General features: G+C 40.8%; 1 protein-coding gene across 3 annotated transcripts; it reads left to right on the top strand.

The window, feature by feature from the left end:
- The first annotated feature begins 102 nt into the window (after positions 1-102).
- BTF3L4 (basic transcription factor 3 like 4) lies at positions 103-14,097 on the top strand. Of its 3 annotated transcripts, none has more exons than XM_063138920.1 (6): positions 103-169; positions 4,395-4,458; positions 7,187-7,300; positions 8,355-8,556; positions 10,735-10,794; positions 12,294-14,097. In XM_063138920.1, exons 2-6 carry the CDS (start codon positions 4,405-4,407, stop codon positions 12,338-12,340), a joined length of 477 nt encoding a protein of 158 aa, XP_062994990.1. In that variant the 5' UTR covers positions 103-169; positions 4,395-4,404; the 3' UTR covers positions 12,341-14,097. The 3 variants fall into 3 exon arrangements, with proteins under 3 accessions (XP_062994990.1, XP_062994973.1, XP_062994981.1); XM_063138903.1 differs by lacking the exon at positions 103-169 and adding an exon at positions 1,251-1,354; XM_063138911.1 differs by lacking the exon at positions 103-169 and adding an exon at positions 1,302-1,339.
- Positions 14,098-18,734: the final 4,637 nt, after the last annotated feature.

Genomic DNA, 18,734 nt, shown 5'->3' with positions numbered 1-18,734 from the left:
AAAGGAAGTGATGTTATCGGACGGATGTGGGAGGTGCTTCGTAGAATTGGGTCCGGGGTTAGTTATTTTTTTTAAAAAAAGTGGGGGTAGACACCGCTCTCACACTCCCTACATGAGAAAGTTGCTTCAAGTGTCTTCCTTCCTTCCTCACTGGAAATTCGACCTACAGGTATTGTTAAAAAGTCGCTTTTGTTGTCCAAGGAAAATTATTTGGGCGGTTCGTTTCATGTATATTTTAAAAGGCAGACTCTGCGCCGATGGCTCGTGAAAGGCACTAATAAGACTCGAATAATAGGATTTTATCTAAAGCTGCTAAGGTTGAAAAAATGTAATTAAACACAGATAGAACCTGTCCAATTTCAACATACTTTTTTTTTGCGTGTTTACTTGGCTGCAAACTCTATGTTCAGTAGGACTTATTCAAAAGAAAATCCTATTGAGTTCAATGGGACTTACTCCCAGGTAAGTGGATATATAGGATTGAAGTTTTAGAGAGTGACAGGGGAGTGGGAAAGAAAATAATTTTAGAAAAGCTAGTCTCAGAAATTCAAACTCATTTTCATCCACGACATGGGTTATTGCAGGGCTAGGCAACCTGATGCTTTCACTTCCATCATCTCTGACCATTGGCTATGTTGCCAGGGCCTGATGGGAGTTGTAATCCAAAACATCTGGAGGACAGCAGGTTGTGTCTCTCCCCCCCCCCCAATAGTGTACACAACATAACCTGGGAAAACAACATATACTGAGTTTGTTTGCCCTTACTTGACCCCAGAATAGTTGTTTTAAAAAGGATATTGTTCTTATGTTCTTGATGGTTTTAAATTTTGTATACTTGTTTTTAATGTTCACTGTTTTAACTTCTGTAAACCGCCCAGAGAGCTTTGGTTATGGGGCGGTGTATAAATGTAGTAAAATAAATAAATAAAAATCCAAATGCACTTAAAAATACCACTTTTTTCCTACAACATGCCAGACAAGTAATATTTTTTGTCTACCCCGAATCGGTATACTATTCTTCCGCACCGCTCCTAAGGAAGACCACAACTCCCAGCATACATCGCTCCAAACGTCTCCTCTCTTCCCTTTCTCCTCCCGTCTATCATACTACTACGGCACTGCCGGCTGAGGCTTGTAGTTGTATTGTCTAGGTAGGGAAAACAGTAAGAGAGGACGAAGGTGGCCCCCGCCCGTATTATGCAGACGAGTCCTGTTTTTCTTCCAATCGGAGGAGAGGGGCGGGGCAACGATCCCGTGGTCCGAGGCCTCCTTTCTCTGGGCCCCTCTCTTTCCCCCACCTAGCCGCCATCTTGTTCTTGCCGCGTGTTGCCTTCAGAAGGTTCGTCGGACTGAGGTGAAAACTTCCTGCTTGACACCCCCTCCCTGTGTCCCTTGCGCCCCTCATGACTCCCACACAGATCGAAATTACGGTCTCCCCTCTTCTAACTCCCGCCCGCGTGGAGCACCATGAGCGGTGGTGGGCCGAGGAGCAAGTGGCGAGGGGTGGGGGTAAGGAGAGTGGGCCTGGCCATTAGTCGCCCACGGTAACCCCTATTATGGGTTGCTTGTGTACTTAAAGCTGTGGGGCCCTTGGCCATAACACCCCCTTTATTCCGTTCGCCAGGGTTGGCTTGTGTGTGCCCTTCTTTTATTCAAGCTCCTTTCCGCAGCAGAATCAGGCTAGCGAGGGGTGCTGTGGTTCCAAGCTCCTCCTCTTTCTTGAAGCCCACAGCGGGGACGCTTTTGCCCGTAAGGATAAATACTCCTTCAGGACCTCGCTTTCCTGGGGCCCCATCTCCTCCTTTAGAGGGGAATAATGTTGTGACGGGCTTCTGTTTCCTCAGGGATGGATATTGAGGGATTGTCCCCACACGGGCGTAGGGGGTTCCTCGTTGGGAAATCGTTTTTTTTATTCCTTAGGAAATATTCCCTCCCTATCACTGTCTCTGGAAATTGGTAATGTGGGGGCGTTCCACCCATTGGGTAGCTTGCACTCCCCATGTATAGATTTCTTCCCCCAATCAGTTGCCATGTTTTTATTTTGGTGAAATTGGTTTTGGTCTTCAGTGCATGGGCTCCTTTGTATTAGAGTTTGTATATTGTAAGATTGAATCCTACATTATGCAGACTTACTATTTGTTGGCACTCTCATTTTAAGGACTTGTAGTATACCTTATGTGTAAATGTAATGGAATAAGGATCAGTGGAGTAATAATATTCTGAAATAAGGAATGTTCCTGTTCCTTTTGAGATTGAATAATAAAATCTCCATTCCCATGACTAGTTGGTTACTATCCTCTGAATCAGCATTTAGATTTCTCTGATATCCTGGAATGGAAAGCGTCTCATCTGGGTGTTTTCCTACTGTAGAGTTGGATTTCCCAGTGTCCAGGTTCTGACTATTAATTTTCTTCTTCGAGGAGGTACTTTTCTTGCTTGTTTCATCCTCTTTTGTAGATGTGCCAAAGATTCCATTATTCAAGGTTGAAATAAAGTCAATTTTCATTGTGTCTTTCCATTGTGAATTGAGCTTTTTATAATCTCAGGGTTCAGTATATCATATGGTGAAATCTCTCTGTCAAGTCATTGATAAAGGATTTGTGGTTTCTTGTTTCTGAGAACGTCTTTCTCCTTCAACTCATCAAAGGGAAGTTTGTGCTTCCCTGCCAAATGTACAATTAGACGTCATTTTCATCCTACAGGGATTCCAATTCTGATAAGATTTAAGCTGATTATTAACTTGGAGATCTGTCTAGTTCCATAGCAACTTGATGATTGGTTAATGTCATGGCTTAGACTCTAATATGGGATGGACTTAAAAAAAATTAAATGGAAGCAATTCGTACCCCAGTGTAAACAAACATAAAATAGTGCTAGGTGCAGAATAGTGCAGACCCCAAATAGTACAAGTGCAAATTAGTTATTTGATGTGTCTCTGTTGGTTATTAATATTTTTCTGCCCCAGTCCTAGATATACTTGGATCTGTGGGACTGTACTCTTAAGTAAGAAGAAAATAATCATAAAATTCTAAGCAAAACATATTCATAAATTTCATTAAAATAGGTGGAATGGTTTCCTTATCTGGTTAAGTGTTTTTCTATAGAGGGTAGACTCATCTATGATATGTTACATAGCAAAGGCTGAATGAGTGTGTATTTTCGTGATTCAGTTATTGGTTCCCCAATTTGTGCTCACAATTACAGTCCTATGATATATTATACATATCTTTGTATATGAGCATGATCCACTGTATACAAAAGCATAATGTGTTAGTTAGCTTTTACTTGCATGTAAGTATATTTAGGATTGGGCCTTCTGTATTTTTTAGGGCAACAGTCCTATGCGCACTTACTTGAACCCATTGTAAATATGTTTAGAATTCTGCTTTAAAGTGAACCTATTATGGTAGATTGAGAATCCCAGGTTCAAATCTCAGCTATGAAGGTCACCAAGTAGTTTTGGGTAAGTCACTGTCTCTATGTCATTTACACCATAGGACGGGTAAAATGCTTCTATAAGCTCCCTAGCGGATGAGCAAGATATGGATGTAACTAACTGATATCCAGTTCCCCAAATTTTCTGTCTTTGTCACACATATTCCCAACTTTCTGTCATAGTCTACCATGGTTAAGAAATGGTACCCAGGTGAAACTATGCAGATAAAAATGTGGGAATATGCTGATAGAGGCAGGTTTAATTCTTTCTAAGTTCTGTTGCGATGTGACAACTTAAACAGGCTTCCGTTTGGGACACAGTTGAAACGGGCAAAACCCTTTTTACTCCAGAGACTGGGATTGCCCAGAGGGGTCACATTTAGCTCACTTGCTCCCATGTTCTTGAGTGCATGCCTTTGTGTTCTCCTGTATGAGTGCTTGGGTGCCATTCAATCTTGTAGGCCATATAGGGAAAAGCAGGTGCTGCAGTTGAGGTCAGTGCTGTGGCTGTAAAACCAATTACCAGCAACAGGGATGTGGGGGGGGGGGGGGAAGGGGCAAGACAATCCAGGATTAGGGAGTGGGAAACAGCAATATAATTTCGATGCTTCAACCGCCTCTCAGAAGCTGAGTTGAAAGTTACTTGTCTTTCACGGTGTATTAAAATACATATACTTGCTGTTTTGAAAGGCAGTGAAATACTGGAATCTCAGTGAGATTCCAGTAATCAAATGACATGCTAAACTACTGTGATTAGGCATTTTGAGCTGAACGGCTTAGCGTGTCTTGTGAAATATGACTTAGCATGTAATTTGAACCATTTCTAACCAGGGTGGATACATAACCATGGTTTAAACTCACCATTTGCTGCAAAAGGGTTAGCAGCCTAACCATGGCTTAGTGTGTTGACTGAACAGGCTCGATACGTTGTAAACCTAGTCACTATATTTATTTTTCAGATAAAGCAAGATGAATCAAGAAAAGCTGGCTAAACTTCAGGCTCAGGTCCGAATAGGTGGAAAGGTATGAGTAGTGAATATAGGCATATCATAGTTTTCCTTTATAATTATTGGATGTAAATAGGATTAATATATATATATATATATATATATATATATATATATATAATATATATATATATATATATCATACACGCACACGCGTGTGTGCATGTGAACACACGTGTGTGTGTGTTTCCCAAACTTTAGGGGTTTGTTGCTCTTTGTTTTCCACAGGCCTATGTCCAGCCTGATTCATGCCTTAAGTTATAATAATGATGACTACATTGTTTTAGAAGGAAATAGGTGCAGGTTGTCTTGTTGTTCTTGAGCTATCTTATGGCAAAATGTACCCGCCAAAAGCAAAGCAGATTTTCCCACAGGAAGCCACAGTATGGTGCATTAATATAATGCCATCCTTCCACTGGCAAGCAAAGACCACTTTATTCAAGAAAGCCTTTAGCCTGAGGCCCTGTTTTGATATTGGCACTGCGAGGCATCAGGCTCCTGCATTGGTGCTCCTTCTTGGCATCTGCACGTGAAGGAGCACCAATGAGGAGTTGCTGCCGCTGCTTGGCCAAGCACTGGGGAGAGGGGAGGAACAGGGCAGCCGGCTCTCCTCCCTATGGCCTCCCGGTTCCTCTCCCCCATCCCACCCCATTTTTTTGTTTTTTAATCTATAGATGTGAACCTTCTCATCTACAGATTAAAAAAACAACAGTGGCGGGGGGGGGGGGAGGAATGGGGCAGCCAGAGGGGGAGGGATGCATGATGCCCAAACTCCAGTTCGAGTGCTGCATGTCTCCCTCTTCCTCCCCCTCTGGTTGCCCTGTTCCTTTCGCTCCCTATTTTTTTTTAATTGGGGGCGGGGAGCAACAGGGCAGCTGGAGGGGGAGGAAGAAAGGGATGCGCAGCACCCTAACCAGCCCTTCTCCAGCTGATGGTGACCAATCAGGGGGCGCCATTGGCTGTGGCACGCCTCCACTTAAAAAAAAGTCAGGGTAAGTGCCCAACTTTTTTAAAGTAGAGTTTAGGGGGTTTGCCCCTGGATGGCTGCGGGATGACGGCTGTATCATATAAATGACCTGCCACCACTCTGAATCCACTCCAGGGCAAACCTCTTGTCTAGACAGGCTCTGGGAGTGGGTCTGTTGGTTTGCTTGCTGCTTTTATTCTGAAGTTGCTGGCTCAGTTCAGACAACATGTTTCTCTATGTAGTGGGAAAACTCCACTCAATGGTTGAGTTTTTAGGAGGTATTCACCACACAACATGTTCTAACTTCACCATTGTGTGACTGTGGGGTACTGTGGAGTTGCGTAAAAGGCAACAAGATGTTTGTTTGACAGTTCCTCCACCCTCTTTCCTCCCCCTGTCCTCCTGATTGTATCCCATCAGCCATTGCTGCAAAAAATCACAATCCCAGCAGCTCTCCTAGAGCAGCATTCGTTCCTTTCACCGCTCTTGCCAGAGAACTCTGTAGCCACTGGGAAAAGTCAACTCAACGGAAAACTCCCATGGAGCCCTCCACACAACACAACAGTTGTGCAGGAACTCTTCTCTGCACAGTGTGGATATTCAGCGTGGAGTGTTTTCTAAAAAAACCCCCTCCACTGTGGAATTCTGAAACCACCGTTGAGAAATGTGTTGTCTGAACTGAGCTGCTATGTCTTTATTATATTTTAATGCTTTTTTATTATTTTAGGGAGCAATCCTATGGTCTCCTGACAGTGTCTTAGGGGCCAAAGGATACTGGGCATTCTCCCCTCTGAGGTCAGAGACAACACTCCGACCTTGTAAGGGAGAGTTGGAGATCAAACCTCCTCCCCAGCTTCCTCATAGCTGGTGCAGAAAGAACTGCAATGGCTGCTCTCTGAGGTCAGAAAATTGACCTCCGAGAGGAGAAAAAGGGGAGGAGAGCAGAGAGGCCAGCATATTAGCTGTCCTGCACCTGTTTCAGCCTCTTTTCCTCCTCCTCTGAAATGGCATCGCTAGATAGGCCAAAAAGTCCATATAGCCCCCCCCCCCCCAAAAAAAGCAGGGCTAGGAGGACAAGGAGGCAAAGATCCACTCCACTAGCCCTCCCACCTCGCATTGGATGATCAGAAGCCTCCGAGTTTGGGGGCTTTTGCTCATCAAGGGTGCAGTTGATAGGATTGCAGCCTTAATTTATTTTAAATTGTTTTTGTAAGTCACCTTGAGTGCTATATTTTGGTAGAAAGGTGGGGTATAAATCAAATCAATGTGTATTCATAATAAATTAAAATAACTAGAGTAGTATGTCTTGTGGTGCCTAAGCGTCTATTACTGGCAAGTTTTTAAGGGCGTAGAGCACATGAGACTGGAAAGGGATTGTCTCCATCTTAAAGGAATGGCAGCAGAAACAGAGTTGACCCTTGCAACTGGAGGCCCGTTGAAGTCTAAGCAATTCCACTGCTTTTGGCATATGATCATGCACCCTCAACTTTCCTTTTTTCTCCCTAGTGGAGCCTGTCATTGAATGAAGTTTCCCTTTTTGCCATGTTGGCAACAACTGGGATGATGTGGAATGCCTTACTTTGCCATTCCTTCATCTAAGTTTGATACATTGACAAGCATCTATTGAAATAGGCTCTTGCCTAATGTGTGTGTGTGTGTGTATATGTTGGTATACATTTATTAGTGCCACAGGATAGCTTTGTTATTTTTGATAAGTCGATGTGTTAGATACATTTTTCTTCATCTAGGAGAAATGTGTGTTTTCCTTATTGTACAGGGTACAGCTCGTAGAAAGAAGAAGGTAGTCCACAGAACCGCAACAGCTGATGATAAAAAACTTCAGAGTTCGCTCAAAAAATTGGCAGTAAACAATATTGCTGGCATTGAAGAGGTATATCAGTATAAATATCTTCTGTCGTATCTGAATTATCTATTCTTTGTCTAATCATAGAAATAATGTAAAATCTTTCATTTTGGTTTACCATAAGGTGGCCTGTGGGCTAGATCAGATCCCTGGAACAATTTTTCCTGGCCCCTGGCAACCTTACCAAATTTTAAACATCATGAGGTTCAAAGTCTGAGAGTTTCACAAGTCATGGAGAAATAGAGGAACTTCTGAGAATGTGTAGGTTTATGAATGTTATATAGAAGATACTTGGGAAAGTAGAAAAATGTTGCAAACCCGCTGAATCATGTTTGGCACTTGGTTGGGTGGTTTAGGCCTCTTCCAGAGGAGGGACAGTGACACTAATGTGTTCTGTAGAGGTCTTGCTGGGCCTCAAAATGTGCTGATGTCCTTTGACAGTATGGCATTCTGAGTTTGGATAAGGCAATAAAGGGGCATTAAACAAAGGACAGCCTGGATTGCTACCTGGGGGCACATCCAAACTACAACACTTAACCAATTTGAAATCAATTTAAAATGCCTGCTGATTTCATAAAACTTAGAAAATGAATCATAGGTCTGCAAATCCTGAGAGTGCGTTGTTAGTTTTATCAAAGTGTTAAAGATCTATCAGTTTCCAGTTATTTTTTGCAATGTTGATAAAAAACAATGGCATGTTTGTAAGAAGTTTACAATTGTATTGTTGATGTGCCTTTATATTTGTAAGCTTTTGCTTTGAAGTCTGATCATTCCTTTTTGATGTTGATCAAAATATGTAGCATGTAGAACAAAATGTTAAGCTATAAAGATTCCTTTTATCTGAAGCTGATGCTTTAGTTACATGTTAATCTGAATTCTGATTGCTTTACAACACCTTGTGCTCTCAGCTGATGCTAATATACATAAAATAAAAGTGCATACAGTATATACATCTCGCTCTCATTTTCAAGCCAGGTCAATTATGTGTGCAACTTTTGTTATGGATAGCTTTTAATTTGATAATACTTTCTCATGTACTAATTAAGATGCATGCCTTTTAATAGATCTATGTTTAAAACAGGTGAATATGATAAAAGACGATGGAACAGTTATTCACTTCAACAATCCCAAGGTCCAGGCTTCGCTCTCCGCAAACACTTTTGCTATTACTGGTCATGCTGAAGCCAAACCAATCACGGAAATGCTACCTGGCATTTTAAGCCAGCTGGGTGCTGACAGCTTAACAAGTCTCCGAAAGTTAGCTGAACAGTTCCCAAGGCAAGGTAGGTATCCCTGTCTGAGACAACAACCCCCCAAAAATTGAATTGTGTGATTTTTATTTCCATGCTTTTATTATTAACACAAATCTCCTGTTTAGCTATAAGGATCAGCTTTTCTTAATTTAGATAGCTCTTTTTGTGCTGCAGGCCATCTGATTTGAAATTTTTATTGCATCCATAGTTTCTCTAGAGTTTCTGTAGCATGACTGCTTTTATTCAGAAGTAAGTCCTACTGTGTTTAATGGACTTTTTCCCCCTAAATAAGGAACACGAGTTAGAGGGTGCTATTGCATTCAGGTGGGCTTCCCACAGGCAGCTTGTTGGCTACTGTATGAATACAAGGTTGGACTAGATCAGCCTTTCTCAACCTGGGGCGCTCCAGATGTGTTGGACTACAACTCCCAGAATGCCCCAGCCAGTTCTGCTGGCTGTGGCATTCTGGGAGATGCAGTCCAACACATCTGGAGCGCCCCAGGTTGAGAAAGGCTGGACTAGATAGTCCTTTGGTCTGATTCAGCATGGCTCTTCTTATGTTAATTATACACAGGACTACAGCGTTTAATTAAAATCAAGCCTTTAATAGTTTGCTTGCTTACTCCCTTGATTTTATGAACTCTATGGGTGCCTTGTATTGTGCTTTCGTTCGTTATATCATTTATGTGGACTTTTCCACATCCCAGATTCATGACTGAAGGCTTATACATTGGGGGGGAAGGGGCTTTGAAAATGGTGTTGTGCACACTAATTAATGAGATACTTATAGGAGTGATTTTTGGAGTGCTATGAATATAAGAGAAGTTGTACTGAACAGAAGTTGTAATGGAAAGAGAAAATGGATCTTTGTGGGTTGCCTTCCCGAAGCTGGTGTCCTGCAGTTGCTTTGGACTTAATTCTCATTAGCCCCAGCTACCAGAACTAGTGGTCAGGAATGCTAGGAGTTGTAGTCCAAAACAAGTTAGAGACATAGTGAAATCCTAGAGATGTCTACTCAGAACTAAGTCCCACTGAGCTCAATGGAACTTACTCCTAGATAACTGTATCAGATTGCAGCCTTGAAAACTTCCAGTTTTATCCCATACTTCCTCCCAGGATCTCAGGGGGCAAATTAGGGTTAACCCATTTTTGAACCTAACACTGCATCCACTACACATCACACTGCCCACACTTACTAAAATTTAAATAAGGCTCTGCTTTTCAGAATCATGAAGGCAATGCATTTATTTATCGCTTATGATCAAACTGTTTTAAAACTATCCTAATAGAAGAATTTAAAAAGAGTAGTTTTCACTAACCATATATTTTGTTTTATTGAAAAGCCATTTTGCTTAAAAGCAAAGATGCATTTTCCTAATTTGCACTCTGCGTGGGGCTGCCCTTGAAGACGACTTGGAAGTTACAGCTAGTGCAAAATGCAGCAGCTAAACTGCTGACCAGTACATCTCACAGAAACCATATAACACTGATCTTAAAGGAATTGCGCTGGCTGCCTATACACTTCTGGTCGAAATTCAAGATGTTGGTAATGCTGTTTAAAGCCCTAAATGGCTTGGGACCTTGATACTTGAGGGAGTGCCTCTCCCTATATATGCCTGCCTGAGACTTGAGATCTGTTGGAGGAGCCCTCCTCTGTGTCCCACCAGCTCAAGATGTATGCTATGGTGGGACGTGGGAGAGGGCTTTCTCTGTTGTGGCACCCTGGCTGTGGAATGCCCTCACCATGGAGGCCTGACTGGTGTTGGCGCTGGCTCCATTTCGGCGGCAAGCTCCATTTCGGCACTAGCTCTTAAAAAGCAAGAACATGCATCAACATCTGTTTTAAAAGGCTTTTTAACAAAGCCTTTGATGGCTAAATTCACCAAGCCTGTACATAGTTTTAATCGTTTTAATTGGTTTTACTGTTTTTAATTCCACAGTAGCCTACAGTCACACAACAGTAGAGTTAGAACATGTGTGGGGAGTACCTTCTAAAAACTCAACCATTGAGTGGAATTTTCACACTGCGTTGACTAACGTGTTGTCTGAATTGAGCCAAAGTCTGCACTAAAAACAATCCAATTTTATTTGCCAAGTTGCACTTTTTGTTCTATAAACTACGTCCTTTTTCTTAGCCATGGCATATTGTCTTAAACTGAGAGAATTCTGTTTGTTCCATATATAAATTATTATACGTATTTTTCCTAGTGTTGGATAGCAAAGTACCAAAATCAGAAGATATTGATGAAGAAGATGATGACGTTCCCGGTAGGATTATTTCGCTTCCTTTTTATATATATAAATCTGCTTTTTAGTGGGTGTTTATTTGACTGGATACATAATGATGCTCTCTTCATAATTAGCGAGGCCGTTCAGTGGATTGAGCATACACATTACCAGAAAGATGCATCATATGAATAACACACTATGTAACTGTCAGTGTCTTCAATCCAGGGAAGCAAGCACAGAAGGCTGTATGCTTGCCGTGTTTCTAAAGAATACTCTGTGCTAAAGACAGAGGTACTTCTCAGATGGGGTGAGATCATGGGCATCTCCTTTGTCCCCTCTGTTCCCTGTCTTAAGGTTCAGTGCATCCATAAGGAAACTGCACTTTACAGTGAACTCATGTTCAGCAGTTCACAGTGTAGATTAGCTACCACTCTGCAGTTGTCTCCTAAAAACATTCCTGTTGCAGCATTGTTGAAAAACATTTCTGCAAAGGGTAAGAATTTTCCTACCGTTAAATTTTGTTCTAACTTATTAAACTGATGTTTTATAACTTAAATCGTAGGTTCAATGTTAGCATAATCTTTTAAAAACAAGCAAGCCCAGATAGCTGCACTTAGCTAAAGTAAACAGTAGCTGGGAGCTACTCATTGTTGCATCTTTTGTCTTTCAAATACTTTTAATCTTGCTAGATACATACATTAATTGGTAATCAACCTCAAGCCATTTAGCCCCTTATTCATTATATTTTAGAAAAGTCACACTTACAACTGCAGCTAAATTATTTGCAACTAAGGTCCAAAGATTTCATGTATTGAGGCCACCGTTGGTAAACACCTGAAAAATATTGACAAAATATTGGTTGTACTTGTCAGTTGCTGTGCAGAGGTCTCTTTTGTGTTTTCCGTGGTTGCCATGTTGATGGGGATTAGGGCTACAACTTTACATGGGAGTGAAACCCACTGAGTACAGTGGAGTTTACTTCCAAGTAAAAAAGCACAGAATTGAGCTACAGATCTGTTTGGTAGAATGACTATTCATAGGCTGGCCCTACAAAAGACTTAAGTCTAGGAGCTGCCATTGTCTGATGGCAGGCATAAAGATGGCAGTTACAAGGTGATTGTTCTATTGCTGACTTAGTGCAATTGTAAGTCAGGGGATGTGCAATAAAAATGCTAGTCACTGAAAGACAAAAAAGAGGTAAAAATGAATAATAGGTTGAATCCAGTTGTGTGTCGTCGTCCTTCACCTGGCAGCCCCCTGCGTGCCCTCAAAATTTTCTTTGGCTGGCTGGGAAATCCTCAGGAGCAGATTTTTGGTTAGCACAGAGGGCTGTGGGAGGAAGGAGAGAGGGAGGGAGTCCTGCTGCGCTAGCAGATTTCTGCTACCATAACATTGAATTTAATCCTACATTTATTATATTTTGAAGGAATTATATTATATATACTAGTCTTCTAGGTAAAATATTTATTTTAATTAAAATGTTTCTTTTTGACTCTGCTACTTAACATTCCAGTATTATATATTTCCATCTTTTTCAGATCTTGTAGAAAACTTCGATGAAGCATCAAAAAATGAAGCTAATTAATTCATTAATAGTTCTGGAAGTTGACATGGACTAGATTTAAGAAATCAGCTGTGTGGTTCCAAAGTTTTACAGAAACAGTGAACATTACCCGTTTAATAGTTCAATAATATAAAATATTTTGTATTTTAATTATGCTGCCTGTTCAGCATTTCCTGTCAGTTGATTTTTGCATTTTGCACTTACTCCCAGGATCTACCTTTTCAGTTAAAAACGAAAAAATAAGTCATTTTCAGTTCCGATTAAGGGGTGTGTGCATGTGTGTGGATGTATGTATGTGGCTTTTACGTACAGTTGAGATGAAATCGGAGAACAGAACTGTTCGACTTTCACTTCTCCCTCTAAAGTAGAAATAAAACAAGTCTTTAACTTGGTTAAAGTAACCTTTCTTATTGCAACCAAACAGTTCTCATAAAATAGTGAACAGTGAGTCTTGTCCACATTTCATGAACTCGATATTTCTTACTAATTAACGTTTGGGTTTAATTTTGTGTTAACAATTGTATTTGAAAATGTATTTCTCTTTCATATTGACAGTGTATATGTGTTGTTTCTCATCCGGCCTCCTTTTGATTTTAAATTGTACCAAAGACAGGGTATTAACATGCATGTTTATTGCAACATTTAAACAACATTATACTTAAGAGCTTGTTCTTTTCTCTTTAGAGCTCTTCTCTCATTCACCTTAATACTTAACTTATGTTGCATTCACATGTTATGGAATAATCTATTTTGTCTTGGATAAAACCACTATCCTGTGAAGTACTGTGTATGGGCTAAGCAAGTGCCAACCCTGTACTTTTGCAAGAAGCCAGATGATGGGCTTGTTTAGGGTTGCTGGGAAAAGGTCACAATATTTATGACTGTGATAAAGATTGGAGGTTAGACTCTACTCAATACTGAATCTAATACCTTGTGGTTTCTATTTGGTACAATTAGCTGTATTTCAGTTAGATCCCTCTTCAAAGTCCTGAGTGCTGTTTTGACCCTTTTCATCTCAACTAAACAGTATTCCTCTTAACCTGTGGGTATATTTTCTAGTGGCATTACTCACTTTGATAAGAGGATAGCACTCCTCTGCTCAGATTTTCGATAGGAAATAGTGCATCTTTAAGCACAGTTAGATTATTTTGTGAGAAGATGTAAAATAGTTCTAGTGTAACAATTAAGAGCATATGAGCCACTGTTATTTCAGGGCACTAGAATCTGGCAGTGTCATTTGGATGCACAAACTTTTCAATGAAAGGCTTAACCTGTTAATTTTGAGGGTAACATTTCCTTACCTTTATTTGCATCCTACACTTGGGTTGGATGTACTGGTTATTTTGAAAACAAAGCCCTTTTCTGGTACACAGAGGATAGTGGCAGTATCACAGGTACGGTGCGGTATTTGCTGAACCTTCTTTCAAAATGCTCAATGTGAAGCTCTTCCTAATGGTTCTTCAATGGTGCTTGATGTAATCTTTACAGTTTAGCATCGTTGTAACCTTTTGTCAAGAGCAATCATGGCTTGAGAAAGCCATCTTTCTTATCGGCTTACTTTGGCATACTTTTGAGACATATCAGCTTTCTATGTAGCTATATACACTCAGCAACTATACAGAATGTCTCTCAGCATTCTAGTGACATCAAACTGAACCACAAAAGCAGCGCTTGAAGTGGTTTGTCATCTGGACTGCTCACTTGATTTTATAGATTTGTTTGGTTTTCTTGTTCTATTTTATATAATACATGGATCTTAATAAAATAATTCAAAGGAGGCAATGTTCCCTCATGTGTGTTATCTCCTTTTCACAACAGCACTACTAGAGGAGCAAGATGTGGATGCAGCTGATGCTTTAATCAGCAATACACTTGTCAAGCTACATTTATGAGGTATATATTTTATTTCTGCACACACACAAATTATAGGCATACTTTTTTACAATGACCCAGATGGCAAATAGTGGGTTAATTAACCTACTCATAGGTTAACTGTGGGTCGTTTAATCCATGAATAACCCATAGTGTCTTGAGTTCACATGTCACGAAACAATCTCCAATTGGTTTGATCAGAGGTTGATTTTGCAAAGTGGCATGTACTGGGCATACAACCTGGACAATCATGGGTTAATTAATTAACCCACAATTTACTGCCATTACATGTGAACTGGCACATACGTTTTTTCCCCATGAGACATCAAATGAACATCAAGATAACTTTTTGAAGAGAGCTTTTACTGATTAGTGTGAATGAAACTAAAATTTTCACTGCATTCTTACAAATTAAATTTTTATTTCACTTCTTTGATTTAATTAGTGAAAATTTACAATATAAACATGGTTTTCTTCAATAAATACGGAATTTGAAAACTTTTCATGGTAGTGAAGGGTAAGCATTTGGATTACATTTAGGTTGCTTATTTACAAAACACATAAACCTCCAGCTATTAATTTTTCAGTTGCCAATTTATTTGTAATCCTTATTGTTACTTAGGTTGCTTCTTTCAAAACATAATTTACATAGTGATCGTTACTTTTTACTGTATGCAAAGAACTGTTGACTGCTTACTATTTTTTACTAAAGTACTATAGCTTACAGAAAATCATTAAACTGATAAAAACTGAAGGCATGAACTACTAAGGCTCTTGTGATATTGCCCAATCCTCTCTTGATACTTGTCTGGGACCTACAGCCCCCTGGAGCAAACCATCAAGCCATGCATTCACCTCTGATGCCACATGGCACACTGATCAGACACAGCTCTTCACTCATAAAGGTGGTAATTTTATTTGTTCATGTCAAATATTTGAGTAAATAGAATTTGTAAACCCCATCAAGTTTTTATAAGTAGCAATGTTCTAGCAACTATGATACTATGTAGTCTCTTGAAGGTTAAACAAATATTAAAGCAATTGATTGAAATCTAAATTATGTATCACTGGGACCCTAACTTTAAACTTGTTCATGTAAATTGAACTTATTTCTTAAGTGTGTGTGATTTTTAGAATTAACTTGCATAGTACAAGAGTAGGAGAATCTCAGGCCCGGGGGCCAAACCTAGCCCTCTGGGGTTCCCCTGAAGGCCATACCCTCTTCCTCTGGCCCTACCTGTTTCCCACAACCACCAATTCTTTTTTGGAGTTTCCTGGAGTTACTGTTCATTTCCCATTTTCAATGATTAAAACCTATGTATCCCGGTTATATTTAAACCATAGTACTAAATCTCTGTGCTCTGACACAAGCTTGTCAGCAACATGTTTCCCAGGAGCTTTGCTGCAGGAAAACTAAGTATCATGCAGAAGGAAAACAACAACAACAAATATAAAGGGATCCGCTCTGGTTGAAATACTATAAAGGACCATCTGGGCCTCTATGTGAGGGCAACCAGTATATTTGAAAAAACGAATACTCATCAGGCTGGAAATTTCTGATTGTTACAAATATTTAATGGACATAGATACAAAATTGTGGGGAGGGGGCTTTTGGCATAATTGTCAATGAAATCCTGCCTATATTGCAACTGCCTATTTCAGACAAAAATGGCAAATTGGTTCAGAGTTGTTGATGAGGCTGCTTAATACATAGACTGGATTCATGGGGGATGTTTGTATTTTTTTTTTCTGCTCCCTTTCGTTACAGAGAGCTTGCCAAGAGCACTACAACTACCGCTATGAACATTTAGGTGGAAATTAATAGGAAATGGTTGTTTACTTTGTTGATTAATACTTCAACTGGGTGGAACCTAACTGGGGCCTTACCTCCAAAACCTGTGATGCAGCCAAGTACAGACTCTCACTACTGGTGGGAAGGCATATGCCAATGTGTATTATTGAGGTTTCAACTTAACTGCTTCCTTTCCCTTTCTGCTTTTGTCCCAATAAGTATTCTAATTTCCTATATAGTAGGGGTAAGCAACCTTCAGCACTAGTCTAGGGTTGCATGCAGTCCCTCGGCCTAATTTCAAAAGCCCTCTGCATGCAATCAGTTCAGATCTCTGATAAGTTATTTGTTTTTTCCCTGTCAGGCCACTGAGTGGGAAGGAAGAGGAAGAGAGAGAAAAGTTGACCCACTCAATTTTGGCTCTGGCCATACCAGCTACTTTGGCCCCACCCACCTCAGACATGCAACACATGACAGATTACCTACAAGGGAATCTTGACCAAAATACCCCTCTGTTGCTCATGTCTCCTATACAGTAAATTGCACGGTAGAAGGTTTTGGTTTTTTTTAACTGCAAGTAAATATCACAATGACAATGGGATTACACAAAAACATCAGATCAAAGCTTGCCCACTGCGGCCATTGGACTTCCACATTTGTTAGTAATAGCTGTAGGAACTAAGGTCCTTATAACACCCAATTCTTTGGAAGCAAACTTAGCAGTCATGGAATAAGAGGAGAGGTCCTCTTATAGATCAGTAACTAATTAAAGAATAGAAAGCAGAGAGTAGGAATAAATGGTCAATTCTCCCAATGGAGGGATGCAAACAGTGGAGTCCACAGGGATCTGATCTGAGACCAATGCTTTTCAACTTATTCATAAATGCAACTTTTGTCTGTGAAAACTGAGCTTATGACTGGGTTTGCACAAGACAATACCCCATTGTGGCTTGTTGTTTGAAACAAGCCACAGTGGGTTGTCTTGTAAGCCAAACCTGAAACTGTTCCTAAAGGGTGGCTTAAGTTTCACAGATAAGCCATGCTGACAAACCATGGCTTGTTTAACCCATGATGGTTTCTTGTGTCATCCAAACCAGGACAGCAAGCTTATAATGGCTTGCAATGATGGGCTATAGAGCCACTTGGCAAGAGTGGCAGAAAACAGAACCGCTCCTCTCCTTGTAACTACTCTTGGTTCTTGAAGTCTGCCTAGCAACAGATTGTGCCATGTCATCTGCACCCTCCCTCCTCAGCAGTCTCCTCCCTCACCTCCTGCACTCTGTCACGGGTGCAAATGCACTTGAGTACCGTATTTCTTCGATTGTAAGACGCCATCGATTGTAAGACGCACACTAATTTCAGTACCACCAACAGAAAAAAAAAAACCTAAGACACACCTGCGATTCTAAGACGCACTCCATTTTTAGAGATATTTATATAGGGAAAAAAGTGTGTCTTAGAATCGAAGAAATAGGGTACATTTGGCAACTTGAAATGTTGGTGGCGCTCAGTAACTCTCTTTCCAGCCACACCACACCAGCCCCACTCCTCTGATTTCTTTTGCTTGTTGCTGCTATGCGTGTGTGTGACACAACATGTGAAGGGACATGTAATAAGGCTGACTCCTGTGAGCTTTTAGAGTACTGGGCCAATGAAAGGAGAGACACATAATGTTGGGAAAGGGGCTGAAGAAAAATCAGTTGTTGATAGAAGAGGAGGAAGAAACGCTGAGGAGAAAGAGCTGAAAGGACACTAGAGGGAGAAGAGAAAAATCATACATCCTGTGTTTTTGACCTCAAATGTCAAGAAATGGTAAATTTTCTTTTTAAGAAGAACTTTCTCAAAGACTACTAGCCCCAGTGGTGACATGGGATTTTCACTAGTTAATAAAGACTAAAACAGTAATGTTTTGCCTGCTCTTTCAAGGACACCTGCAGACAGCAAAAAGCAACCTTGTTGATCTGTGGGCATTTCATTTTGATTGGGAGATTTAAGGGACTGTTTGGAACTGTTTGTCATTCCTAGAGCCAAAGAAGCACCTCACAACAGAAGAGCTGTTGTCCACTTATTGCGTATGTTCATGTGTCAGCACTGGAAAACCCAGTGACTTGGGTGGCAAGGTGTATCTACAGCTAGTGGGGTGTGTGGCTGCTTTTCTGCTGGAGGTGATAGGACAGAAAGGGGAGTACTGCTTATGTGCTCCAAATTTTTTGTTTTTGTTTCTTCATACTCTCTGCCTGTTACTCCCCCACCCAGCTGGTTAACACAACCCTAGTTCAACTTTTTGAGAGGCAGTACAAACCACTCAGCCAGTACCTGCTGCAGAACGTTCTTGATCTATGAATGAAGACCTACTTGCTGCGGTTTGTAGGCTGTAGAGGCTAGAGTGTGCTATTTTCCAGGCAATAATCACATTCCACACCATGTCCACCTAACTTGCTATGTTAATGATGCTAGCTTCCCGCTGCCCCTTTTGCCACCCCTGCTGCAGATCTTCCTTTTTCATCATCAAATGCTATTCTTGCAGCAATGTACACATTACTGCAAAGCACCCCCCCAATATAAGCCCCCCTTCCACCCCCCACTACAACCATCCCTACCAACTCCTGAAATACAAACATCACTGCCACCCCATATAAGCATCCCTCCCTGCTAAGCATCTGTAGAAGCATAGCATCCCCCACATAAGCTGCCCTCTGCAGTCATCAGCATCTTCATCCAGCTGATGCCTAATAGTGCCTTCAGAAGATAACA

Source organism: Elgaria multicarinata, chromosome 1 (assembly GCF_023053635.1).
Source record: "Elgaria multicarinata webbii isolate HBS135686 ecotype San Diego chromosome 1, rElgMul1.1.pri, whole genome shotgun sequence".
Classification (NCBI taxonomy): domain Eukaryota; kingdom Metazoa; phylum Chordata; class Lepidosauria; order Squamata; family Anguidae; genus Elgaria; species Elgaria multicarinata.
This window is presented reverse-complemented; position numbering and strand designations above follow the sequence as displayed.